At 31.4% G+C, this 13,460-nt stretch overlaps 1 protein-coding gene and 1 long non-coding RNA gene across 2 annotated transcripts; both read right to left on the bottom strand.

Moving 5' to 3' along the window:
* Positions 1 to 2,627: 2,627 nt before the first annotated feature.
* On the bottom strand, positions 2,628 to 3,195 carry LOC113372727. The gene is made up of 3 exons (XR_003366791.1): positions 3,126 to 3,195; positions 2,832 to 3,061; positions 2,628 to 2,763 (listed from the first exon to the last, which is right to left on the bottom strand). It is a non-coding gene; the product is annotated as an uncharacterized LOC113372727 (long non-coding RNA).
* Positions 3,196 to 8,066: 4,871 nt separating this feature from the next.
* LOC113373811 (serine protease inhibitor 27A-like) lies at positions 8,067 to 12,124 on the bottom strand. The gene is made up of 4 exons (XM_026614085.1): positions 12,069 to 12,124; positions 8,727 to 8,820; positions 8,466 to 8,612; positions 8,067 to 8,393 (listed from the first exon to the last, which is right to left on the bottom strand). Exons 1-4 carry the CDS (start codon positions 12,122 to 12,124, stop codon positions 8,067 to 8,069), a joined length of 624 nt encoding a protein of 207 aa, XP_026469870.1.
* Between the last annotated feature and the right edge of the window lie 1,336 nt (positions 12,125 to 13,460).

The raw sequence follows: 13,460 nt of genomic DNA, 5'->3' as shown, positions 1-13,460 counted from the left end.
GGGGAGAGAGACGGAGGGAGGGATGGAGCCACGGGCGCGGACGTAAAACATTGTTATCTTTGTAAAATGCGTTTAGTCTTCCATATCGCTTGTTTTCCTCATCCAGCCGCCCGCAGCATCCTCGCTCCGTCTCTCACCCCCTCTCTTCCTCCATATCCCTCCCTCCCTATCTCTCCCCCTCTCTCATCTCTCTCCCCTATCTCTCTCCCTCCCCTTATCTCTCTCCCCCTATCCCTTTCCCTCCCCTCATCTCTCCCCCTATCTCTCTCCCACCATCCCTATCTCTCCCTCCTCATATCTTTCCACCCCTTTTTCCCTCGTCACCGCATTTTACTTACCCCACATCCCCATCATCGCTCTCGAGGGTGCTCCGGGAACTCGCACACCGACCCAACCTGTGACGCACCCAGCTTTTCAACCGGCGCGACCCAGTGGTGGTCGTCGCGCGGAACCCTCACCCCCCTATAGTCCCCCCTCTCCCTTTTTCGAGGGCGGGACCACAGGGTCGCGGGTTCGTGAACCCCACACCCCCCTATAATCCCCCCTCGCCCGTTTTCGGGGCTGCTGCGGGGTTCATTAGGGGATGATACGGGATTCTCGCGCGTATCTCTCCTCTCAATCGAGATCGAGGGGAGCATACCTGGGGTCTCAAATTCGAACGGATGTGATTCCGTGCATACCTCGTTCCACAGCGTCAACAGTCACGCTATTTTGCGTTTTGTGTCCGGAGGTATGAATCGAACTCGGTACCCTGTTGGCATGAAGCTAGCACGCTAGCAATACGCCAACACAGGCCACATCGATTCTGCTTTTTTTCGGCCTCATGACCTGTTAGTTTATTAAATCCAATTTTATCTTTGTGCTATCTTACAATAAATAATAAATTCCACGCTTTCCATTTTTTGTCCCGAGGTATGGTTCGAACTCGACACTCTTTGGGTACGAATCCATCGCTCTACCAATTACGCCAGCACAGGCCACATCGATTCTGCTTTCTTTCCGCCTCATGACTTGTTAGTTTGTTATATCTAAATATTAATTTTGTGTTATTCAACACTAAATAAATACCACAACGTGAACAATACTCTTTTTTTGTCCTGAGGTATGATTCGAACTCGGTACCTTTAAGGTACAAAGCCATCAATCTATCCAATACGCCAACACAGGCCACATAAAACCAACTTTTTTTTGGCCATATGACCTGTTAGTTTATTTTCGTTTAAAATATACAATATCATCTACTTTGCAACGGTTTACTAATGTGATCGTCGTGGCGTCGCGCGTTAGGAGGTGGGAGTCACTGGAGAGGACGTGGTAGCAGGTTCGAGACGTGGTAGAGGTAAGCAAGGTAAGAGTATTAGTTCTTAACGTAGATAAGTATTAGGTTAGCGTAGGGTAGTGTAAAGTAAGGTAGGAGATGGTAGCGTCAATATGATAGGAATATTAATGTAATTAATGTAATAATTACGCGAATCAAAATAAAGATATATTAGTATTGATAAAGATATTCGAAAAGAAGAAAATAACACAATTTAAAACTTAATTTTTTTTATAAGTTATAGTTAAGTAAAACTGACCAATATACAAGGTATATTAATTCAAATGATCTAATTAAGACTTTAAATAATAATACAGATTAAAGTGATTGAAAAATGTTAATATTTTTGACATGATTGAAATGAGTGAAAAACCATAGATTAGTCTATTTAAAATGGCCAGAGTTATAACTACATTAACTTTATTGATCATGATAGAATTAGATTACAAAAATTATATCATATAAAATTTATTCAAAATATTAAATCCTCTTCGAAGAACGAATTATTGAGCATATTAATGTTCATAATAACATTAGCTTATCAGTTTATAATACCTGTATTGTATCTTATGTTTCTAATATATATCACTGAAAATGGTGTGAAATGAAACACTCCAAATAAAGTTTAGTTAGTTTTATTCAAACTTCCATTCAATATATCACAGTATTTAATAATACAATTATATTAATTTATTCTTACAATTACAATAACAAAAATAATTAAAATACATTAACATTTGTCTAACAGTATAATTTATACATATATATATATATATATATATATATATATATATATTATAGTTTAAATATATAATAATGACACAGCATGACATTAAATTAAGTGATATTTATAGCTAAGAGAAAAAGTTCACCATTTAAAGAAATAATAGAAATTTAGAAATAGAAAGTAAAATATTTAAACAAGAGAAAACATCGGTTGTCTGGCGTATTAAATGTTTAAGGCACTCGACTAACATAAGGGTTTGCGAAAAAGCAAAGTCTGTTATTAACGTGTTTCTACCGAGTCAAAGCAAATGTATAAAGAGCTTAACCAAGATGCGGCAAGATGGTTGCAAACACCCAAACAGTAAAGAAGCTGTTTTTGACAATTCTCTACACTAAAAAGTGCACTCAATAAGTATCCCTATTAATAACACAAGAAATTTTTAAAATTTAGACATGTTTGAATATCTTTGTAATTTACGTTACAGCATAATGTAATTTGGCCGTAGAGTGGCTCATAATTGAATTAAAACAACAAATTAAATCAAATACAATATATTTATTCATTATTTCATTAACATCTAAGCTCTTAACTATTCAATAGATCACAGTAGGCATCTTCTCTGGTGACAAGACGGACAGTATAATTAGTAGATCAAATGATTGTTCTCACTCATGAGCAACTTGAGAGTTCACCACTTGGCTTGAAGTTGTCGTTCACCCTATAAAAAAACAATGAATTAGTAACAAGTCTCATAAAATCATAAAATATACTATAATAATAAATTACTTGATTAATCATTCAGCCCCATCTTCCAAGCAACTTCAGTAAAACCTTCATAGTAAAACTCAACAAGTGGTATTTATAATAACTGATTAAGTTAGTTAGGTTAGTCTGTTATTGAGTTAATAGGAGTTAAGTTAATCATGCATAATTATAGGCAGTTATTAAAAAAAAAACCACTTGCGAGTCATACATATGTTAGAGCTTCAGGGCAGTAATAGTTGGATTGAGAAGATCTGCAAAAAAGAAAGAAACATTTTAGGAATGTTTCCATTTATGCTGGTATGGATAATCACATACCTGGTAAAATGTTTCTGGTAAGATTCCTGGTGAAGTAGGGTGAGTGCAGAGCAGCAGTAGTTGCAAGGACCTGAAAAAAAAAATAAACATGTTTTTTATTGTTTATATTTATACTGATTATGAATGAAAACATACTATTTAGATTATTTTTAAAGCGATTCCTGGTGAAGGGGTCAGTGTGCAGAGCAGCAGTAGTTGAAAGGACCTAAAAAAAAATAAACATGTTATTTATTGTTCACATTTATACTGATTATGGATAAAAACGTACTTTTTAAATTATTTTCAGAGCGATTACTGATGAAGGGATCAGTGTGCAGAGCAGCATTAGATGCAAGGACCTGGGAAAAAAATAAACATGTTATTTATTGTTCACATTTATACTGATTATGGATAAAAACGTACTTTTTAAATTATTTTCAGAGCGATTACTGGTGAAGGGGTCAGTGTGCAGAGCAGCAGTAGCTGAAAGGACCTGAAAAAAAAAATAAACATGTTTTTTATTGTTTATATTTATACTGATTATGAATGAAAACATACTATTTAGATTATTTTTAAAGCGATTCCTGGTGAAGGGGTCAGTGTGCAGAGCAGCAGTAGCTGAAAGGACCTGGAAAAAAATAAACATGTTTTTTTATTGTTCACATTTATACTGATTATGGATAGAAACATACTTTTTAGGTTATTTCCAGAGCGATTCCTGGTGATGGGGGTCAGTGTGCAGAGCAGCAGTGGTTGAAAGGACCTGGAAAAAATAAACATGTTGTTTATTCACATTTATACTGATTATGGTTAAAAATGTAATTTTTAAATTATTTTCAGAGCAATTCCTGGTGAAGGGGTCAGTGTACAGAGTAGCAGTAGTTGAAAGGACCTGAAAAAAAGAAACATGTTATTTATTGTTCACAGTTATACTGATTAAGAATAAAGATCCTGGTGAAGGGGTCAGTGAGCAGAGCAGCAGTGGTTGAAAGGATCTGAAAAAAAAAATAAACATGTTATTTATTGTTCACATTTATACTGATTATGGATTAAAACGTACTTATTAAATTATTTTCAGAGCGATTCCCGGTGAAGTGAGTCAGCATTCAATTTTATTCGATACTTGCAGTATTTACTAGCAGTTCAAGAATTGCACCTGGTTTTATATGAAATGCATTAACATTAATTGAAAACAGTGAAAATTAAAATTTAATGTAATATGTCTAATCCACATTGCATAATCTCAAATGATTCAAACGACCACATTATTTTTCAATGGTTGAATAGATTAGTATATTAGTATTTGTTATTATTAATAATAAAACTACAGATGCTACCCAACTAATAAATTAACCCACATGCAAGACATATCGTGATCATTCGAATCATGAAATTCAATGCCTTAATGATTTTGTAAATTTCTAAAAGTTATAGTAACAACTAAAGTATTGATCAATTAATATCTTGAACAAAATCATCGCTTAATAAATCTATTCGTGCCAAATGCAATTCCAATAAATACCACATTCAGAACGTCACAGTAACAATGTTCGTATAAAAACTGAAGGACTCTGGTAGCAGCAAACGCAAACCTACACGCACCTGCAAAATACACAAATTATTATTGAATTTAGTCGATTATACATACATTAGTAAATGTAATTGTTGATGCGTCACCAAAGCTGTCTACGTGTGCAATGCAGCGCTCCAGCGAAGCATAGAATAGTCTTTATTTGCATCTTTATATTCATTCAAATTGTAACTATTCTTTGTCAATTTGTTGTTCAAATTGTAACTTTTTTTCAAGTAAGAGAAATAAAATTATGCATTTAAAACACAAAATGGCTTTCATCGAAAAGTAATTTTGCTTTAAAATTTTTGATGACATGATGATTGTGGTCCAATTTACACAATACTTCTGATCTATAAATTGAAGTGAATTAGCAGATGATAATGATGTAAATAAGACTTCAAATTAAACGATCCGTATAAATGTACTCATAGTAATTCTCAAAATGAATTAACAGTCATTTTTTACTTTCACAACTTTTTACTATTACTTTCGATTATTTCTTCTGCACAATGATAGGCAGCCACTCAATTGTGAACTCTTGCTCAGTCAACAAAATAATATGTAGTTTTATTTAACAGTGGGCACCAAATGATGCAAAATAAAATAATTAGTTAAAATATATCCGGCGTACGTCTTAGACAGTAGTACGACTTGAGCAAAAACTACATAAATCGAGCACACGTTTTCCAAAAAAAAAAACAGAAATAAGGAAAGGTTTCAATTAAATCTAAAACATCTTAAAACTCGAAAACACGAAATGAAATCCGAGTGAATCCGCAAAGAGAAATATAATTAGCACAAGTGCAACGTACCATATGACGCTCGCAGGTCGCATGTTCTCCACAGGCAGCGAAGGGTCAGGCCCGCTCGTCCGTGTTCGACGACGTCTCGTTGTGTTCTTCCAGCAATCGCCACGATGAAAATGAACTCTCGCAATGACAACTCCATAGACAACTCCCTCTCCCAACTCCTATAGTCGCAAAGCATAGATGTGCAAAAGACTTGTAGACGAACGACTGCAGAGCGTGCACGTTCGCTCGGTCGAAGATGGCGTTTCAGAAACTCGAACGCCTCTTCTGTTTTGAAATCGAAACAACGTTCATTTGAATCTTCAAATTTAACAATAAGGGTTTTATAAATAAAATTCCATTCTTTTAATAAACTCTGTAAAAATTTACACTGCAATGAATTAGTCGTTGGTTATTGAAATAAATAAATTTTATTTTCTTTCACTAACCTGTGTTTTACAAGCCATTAAATATTATATAAATACAAACATACAATTTTTTTTTCAAGTTTTAACTTATTGGTTTACAATAAAATTACTAATGATGATATAAACTAGCCACAAAACATTTGTAAACTAACAAAGTTAGCGCAAAAGAGTCTCACTGTGTACTTATTGAGAGTAGAGTTGGTTAAATATTTTGAAATACAATAAAATCAAACCAAGGTCAAAAAAAAAAAATTAATTCAAAAAATGTTTAATATAACATTTTGCTTTAAATTTCGTTTATTTTAAATAATCAAAATCAAATGACATTCTGTGAGAAAACACAAAATAAGTAATTTGAATGATCTAGTGAAAACAAACCACTCCTTTGCAAAGTTGAAAAACAATTAAATGAATAACATATAATAAATACTACTTTTTACATTTTATGATTATTTTAATTGATCATTACAATTTTTACAAGTGTATTTCAATAAAAAATTATTTTATAAATACTTTAGACTAATTTTATAAAAAATTTATTACAGTAATCTATATGATTACATATTGATTTTATCAGTTAATATAAGTTTTACAATGAAACAAAACTTTAAACAAAATTTTCATTTATCAAACAAGTTTCAAATCTAAATTTACTGCGATCATAATATAATAAACTACACAATTCAAAATTATGTATACAATTGTTAATTATAAAAATATTCTTCAAACAGCTTAAATGGTGTTCATAATAAAATAAAACCAATTTTCAAAATATAGAAAATTAAAAAATTATTTTTAGAAATGTGAAATTACCAGACTAGATATATGTCGAAACACACACACACACATACACATCACAAACATTATAAAGTTTTTGGTATATATAAGAACGCAACACTGTAATACTATGCTATACATAAATTTAAAATCTTGTTTAAATATACGTTGCATAACTTTAGCTTTTTTATGCCTGTAAAGATAATTATATATTTCTGAAATTCATATTACTGCAGGCCAAAATATCAAACAAAAGTTGGAAATTTTGAGACTACTCTCCCTTCCTGATAGTTACCAGAGCAACGGGGAACGTGCAGGAAAAATTGTAGATTCACTAAAGGTTGAATACATTCAAACGTTGTTAATATTATTTATATTTTTATTACTATTTATTCCTCCAGGCCAAGAATCCTGCCTACCATCTAGATTTCGACACCAGGATCTACATTTCCCACATGATCCAGCCAAGGCAGCGCTTCAACGCGATTGCCAAAATGTTCTGCGACTCGGATATCGTATCTATAGATTTCACAAATGGAATAAATAAAAATAACAGTGATGGTACTGTCACCAAATACGATAGTGCTGCCATTATGAATCAGTGTGTCCCCAATGTTACAAGTTACTTTAAAGGCGAATGGAGAAAACAATTTCCTGAGGAGAATACAACGTTGAGAAAATTCTACCTGGATGTCGATAAATAAATTACATAAAAAAATTAATTAAATTTTAATATGTATACTAGATAATCCAACAGGCGTTGTCCTGTACTCACGTCTACAATTTTTTACAATCCTCTACTTATATTTACAGTTTACCTAAAAATAATAAATATGTTTTTTAAATTACTCTTCACACCAAAATGCATATACATCAATATAAGTGATGTTAAATGTTCTTAACTGCTTTAAATAAAATGATGAGTCTCAATTTCTACACTAAATTGGAAATTAAAGTCTTTTAAACGGTACAACAAATTCAGAAAAAATTAATATATAGTATCCGCGGTAAAAGTACAATACTACCTTGGATTTTTTCTAATTGTTCCAATAATGTTGCCTACAATTTTTAAGGTTTTTAGTAATTATAATATCTTAATTACATTTTTCTTAGTAATAATTTAAAACACATTATTACCAGGGATCCCCAGCGCCCGCTTTGCCAATTCCCTCCTATTATTTTACCTGTTTTAACCGTAGACCTTATATACATGGACTGCTAGTACCCATACATTTCTCATTATTTATTATGTAATGTATATTATGATATTCAATTATTAAGATGCTTATTGTAAGACAATAAGATGAAAACAAAATGAAGATATATTATTATTAACAATTTTTGATTATTTTTATTCATTACTAGTTTCTAATGGGTTCAATTGAAGTTTTAAAACTTATATGAATAGAATTGTTCCACTTGTCTCGTCTTGAATGAGAAACGTAAAAGGTCTTGTTCCCGAGAAGAATACCTCGCGATCGTTGCCAAATTTATTGGTCAGGACAATTTCTAAAGAATAAAATGTAATATTATACACATATAAGGAAAAGACATATACATGTAGCAGCATATACAGTACTTCCTTTCTCGTTAACTCGCTAACTTCAATGCCAGCCTTTTGCATTATGCCAGATATTGATAATGTATCTCCTGTGGCGATAGCCCTCTTGCAATACCAGGCAGTGAGGACTGAGGACGTAGTTGGACTCAACTGCAGGCCCATCTAAATAACAAAATTTCAATTTCAAATCGAATAATTCTAAATAATGATGCTCTCGATCAGTAGAGGCCTTACCTCTTTTAAAGTATCAACAAGTTTTGCTTTAAAATCAAACTTGTACTTTGGTAAGGTAACATTGAGTTCAACTTCATCTATTAGCCACAATTGCTGCCTCAGAAGTTGGGCGTTCAAATTCTGTTGTAAATGTTGTAATCCGTTTCTCTATATGAATATCGCACTGAATTTTCCACCCTTCGAAGAAATACAATGCAAATAAAATATAATATAATATATATATATATATATATATATATATATATATATATAAATATTTACCTTATATGGCATTCTTAAAATTTTCGCATCTAACTCTTTTGAGTCATGATAGAGAAAGACTTCTTGCTGTCTCATAAAAGGTACTGTGATTAGCCTAATAATAAAAATGGTGATAAATTGATTACTACATTTGTTTATAGAAAACATTTGTTGATTTTTTTTATAAATATATACAGGGCCGTGTCTGGTCAGCATGCAGTGCGTGCACCGCGGCGGCCAAATAGAAAAAAACAAATTCAAAGGCGGCCAACTCATTCGCTGCCGTATTGAAAGTCCGCTGTATATATCTAAAAAACCACCGTAGTAAAAATCAGCCAAAGGCGGCCGTATTTAATGCGAGATCGAATCAAAAACAGGCAGCTCCAAGCTCTGTTCACAAATAATTCTTAAGTGTATAAACTTGGTGTAAGTGGCAAGTTGCGTGAACTCTCCAACATGTGTAAATAATCCACTTAAATATAAAAAATATTTTAATTTAAGAGTACATTGCAATGTGAAAAACTATCGCAGATTATTAAATTTTGTACAAATTTTCTAAAAATGTTAGTTATTTTTTATAAATAGTTTAAAAAACTATTTATAAAACTGTAGTATATTCATTAAAAACAGGTTCCAAAATTGCCAAAGAAATTTATTAATCATTAAATAACTGAGAAACGACTCGTCGATCATTATAAAAATTTAATCAGCACGATTCTCAAATAGAACGTTTGTAATGGTTTTTGAATATTCAAAATCGATTCACGAATGTAGGCTATACGTATAACGTGGACAAAAAATTTGATTTTTAAATAGAATTATGCATTTTTAAGGAAACGTCGACTAAAGATGAAATTTTGACTCACGTAAAAAAGCGCTGCTCTTTTTTTCAAACTTTGATAGTATTTTAAAAATTAAAACAACTTACCGTAGTGTCGAAATATTTAGTTATTTTTGAGACCGTGATCACTATCGGCAATAAAGTTTTAAAAATATCATCGTAACGAAATATTTAACAATTCAATACGAAGAAACGATCCGACCGATCTTTTAAAACAAATCAGCACGATCTCCAATTGATATCTTTTGAACAGTTTCTGATTTTTTAAAATCGATGCAGGATTTTTGGCTAATACGTGTACGAAAAATTTTACATTTTTCTGTTGATCAGAAACAGCTTGGCCGATTGTTGCACAAAACTGAAAGGCGCTTGTCATTATCTAGTTACATCAAATGACTTTTAAAGTTTTGAAATGGATTTAACTGTTTTTGAGAAAACGTTCGCAAAAAGTCAAAAATCGGCTCATGCAGTGCTGGATTACCCGGCAAATTTTTCAGAATGTCAAAATTTTAAATCTGAAAAATTGTCACGGCAATTTATTTTAAGCATTGATCATGATCTCGATAATTTTCTATGAGATAGAATGTTATTCGTTTTCTAATCAAACTTATTCATGGGCGCCTCATTAATATTTTTATTGATGTATCATGTTTAAAATAAAATAAAAAATCAAATTGATAAGCTTTTTTGGGAAAAATAAAATAAAATAAAATAAAATTTTTGGAAGAAATAAATAATTATATAATTTTTAAAATAAAAATTATTAAATTGATAAGCTTTTTTGGAAAAAATATTGAAGCTCTGTTCATTTCTTGCAACTTTGTTAAGATGAATCTTACATACAAAACCCTTAAAATGGTTTCCAGCAATTTACCTTAAGGCACGATGCCATGCACCCCACTAGTTTTTTCTTTAAAATGACATCTATAAAAGTGAACCTAAACTAAAATATCTGCCAATTTGATTTCGTTTTTCCAATTACTATGACTTACCCGTGAAGGGAATGCCAATTGGTGGTAAAAAATGATCATTGAACATACGCACATCAAATTATCAGGTAGTTTTTAAGAATATTAATAATAAGTACAAATTTTGTTAACATTGCTTTGCAAAAAAACTCTAAGTTTTCAAACAAACTGCTTCTTCGGGAAGTTTGTAATAAGTCAGCCCAAGTAGATAATTTCTAATAATGAAGTAATGAAATATGGATGGATCTACAGTCGGCTTACTTTCTACAAAACTACGACCTTACACATGGTATAAGGTTCTGATTTCTATTTGCACTTTTTGCTTCGTATGTTCGAAACGGCTAGACCAGCCTTAGCGAAAACCTAATCAGAACGTCTTCGTATCAATTTTGTAGTGAAGTATACCAAAATGTTCAGAGGGCCTTGAAAAGTGAAGATAAAAAAAACATTTTCGATTCTTTTGCAATTACTATAACTTACCCAACGCAAAGTTAAAAATTATATCTAAATAATTTAAAATAAATTGTTTAACACTATTCCTACCGGGACCGGTCAAATGACCGTTTTTGATTTTTCGATTAGTATTTTTCATATCAAACGTAATTGAATCGTCATCAAACTTTATGACTTTTCCTAATATGTGAGTATAAAACATTTTTCAATGTTAATTTGTTTTTTCAATTTTTATTTTTGGAAAAAAAATTGTATGCTGTCTTACCTACCGCGACCGGTCATTTGACCGGTAGTACGAAAGACGATGTTCGGATGGGATTTTTTGTAGTAATTGTTAAGAATATTTTGGAACTTACAAGAAAATGTAAATTCAGAAGAATTTAGACTGGTAAAAACTGCCTTCTGCAAATTTATATGCATTTGTTTCGATTCTGTATGCGCGGTGCGCAAATAAGGCAAGTAGTATAAATATTGCATTTCTACGGTATAAAAAGTGGGATTTCTCAATTTTCTCAATGTCTATGTATAGACAGATTTTTACGAAGGAATCTAAACAATAAATCGATAGGTTTTGTTTTGAATCCAAAGGTTGGTTCAACTACATTGACAGCAATCAAAATTGTTGTAAAAGACTACGTATTACTATCGACAAACATATATTTTCAATAAAGGTAAGGTGTAAATTCATTCAACATATGTTCAATAGTATTTAGGAAAACGTATAAATATTAGTAACTGTTCAATATACGATGTAAATATAATTATGCCCTGCAAATCGCACAAATGGGGTGTAAAATTTTGGTAACCATCCAGTATACGTAGCAAACTGAGATATTCTTTGAAGATTTATAACTGATGAAACCGTATTATCAAAATCGCTAGTACGACATAAAAATATATAACGTTTTTACCATCCTACATATAGCTAAACTTTTAGTAAAAGAAAACTGATGGTAGGTACAATTGAAGCAATATAACAGCTATAAATACTGGCAGAACGAAAAATCAAAGATTTCAATACTCAAATAATATTTACAATTTTGGAAGATAAGAAAGAAGATTCTAATTTTCACTTACATACACATATGTTGAAAAAATTACACTAATACGGGAGTTAATTCTATTGGTATTAGCGTCGGCACTGGTGTAGATGCCATTCATAAAATAGTCAGAAATTATTTGGTAAAATATGAATTTTAGAGAGAATTCATCAAGAATTTACATTATTTTGGATATATTCAGGATAAATCCATTGTTGTTACATAAAGAAATTACGAGAAGACAATGTACAAGGCAGGAACTTTCTATTCCAATTAACTTGTCGTATAGTTCCAACAAGAATTCAGAAAAAAATCAGCTAAGTACAAGTACAAAACAGATTCCCTAAAAGAAACTATTCCAGATAATGCTTTAGAAAAATGATAGAGAAAACAAAATCAGCCAAAAACGTAAAAAATGCGTGTGCAGAAAATACACTCTAAGAAAAAAAATCGTGAAAAATTGGATAAAACAGTATAAAATGTAGAATTCGCATTATAAAATAAAAGAAATATATTGTATTTGTATTTATAAACTCTTAAACAAGCATTAACTCTTCATTCAATACTGAAAAATACCGATTTTGCATGACCGGTCATTTGACCGGTCGCGGTAGGAATAGCAAACATGAAATGTCGGTAGGAATAGTGTTAATTAAACAAGTAAAATTTTGTCTATTAAAAAGGGCGCCTGAACGGATAGGGCCTAGGGCGGCAGAAAGCTTAACCGCCACTACACACTTTTTTTTTTTTAATTTGGTCTCAAACAATTCAGAAAGATTTGAAAAGTCGAATTTTTTTTGTGAGAGCATATTGAATATTTTCCTATTATGCTATTTTTAAGGGCGGCATTTATATGCTCGCACCCAGGCACGGCCCTGGGCATGGTAATAGGCATTTATTAAAGGAAAACACAAAATTACCTCAGACAAAATTGTAGAGCAGAAATTTTCTAGAAAAAATGTATGAATACTTTTTTTTCCTCAGAGTATTCCTCAACTCCTGCAGAATAATATTTGTGAATATGGATTGGTAAAAAAATAAAAATAAATATATAAAGTATTATTTATTATAGACAATATAAAAATAATTAGTTTGAGAAGTAGCAGTAATAATTTTTTTTATTATATATTTTTATTGACAAAATGCTTAAAATCGAATGCAAATAGGGCAAACAAAAATTAGTTTAAACCCAATTATGAACTTATAGAAAGTACTTTATCGGAAAGTAAATGCAATCATGCGAATAATAATTACCATTGACATAAAAAATCATTTTTAAAATTATTTATTTATCATAACATTCTACATAAATCGTTTTTCTTTCATAAAAAGAATCTTAACTCATTAAGAAATGTGTCGATTATATACAATAGTATTTTTATATAATATGTACAATATAAAATCGGAAATACATTTTTTATAAAATCATCTATTAGTATAAATTATTTCACCT

Source organism: Ctenocephalides felis, unplaced genomic scaffold, assembly GCF_003426905.1.
Source record: "Ctenocephalides felis isolate EL2017-DRISC unplaced genomic scaffold, ASM342690v1 CF-g0.4_SCAFFOLD_01604, whole genome shotgun sequence".
NCBI classification, from domain to species: Eukaryota; Metazoa; Arthropoda; class Insecta; order Siphonaptera; family Pulicidae; genus Ctenocephalides; species Ctenocephalides felis.
This window is presented reverse-complemented; position numbering and strand designations above follow the sequence as displayed.

What these genes read in the sequence shown, in the direction of transcription:
- LOC113373811 (XM_026614085.1), bottom strand. Translation starts at nt 12,124, where the DNA reads ATGGCATCTACACCAGTGCCGACGCTAATACCAATAGAATTAACTCCC. An exon ending in GAATTAACTCCCGTATTAGT is followed by an intron (nt 8,821 to 12,068) that starts GTAATTTTTTCA and finishes TTTTATTATTAG; the next exon opens with GCTAATCACAGTACCTTTTA. An exon ending in TTTTAAGAATGCCATATAAG is followed by an intron (nt 8,613 to 8,726) that starts GTAAATATTTAT and finishes ATATTCATATAG; the next exon opens with AGAAACGGATTACAACATTT.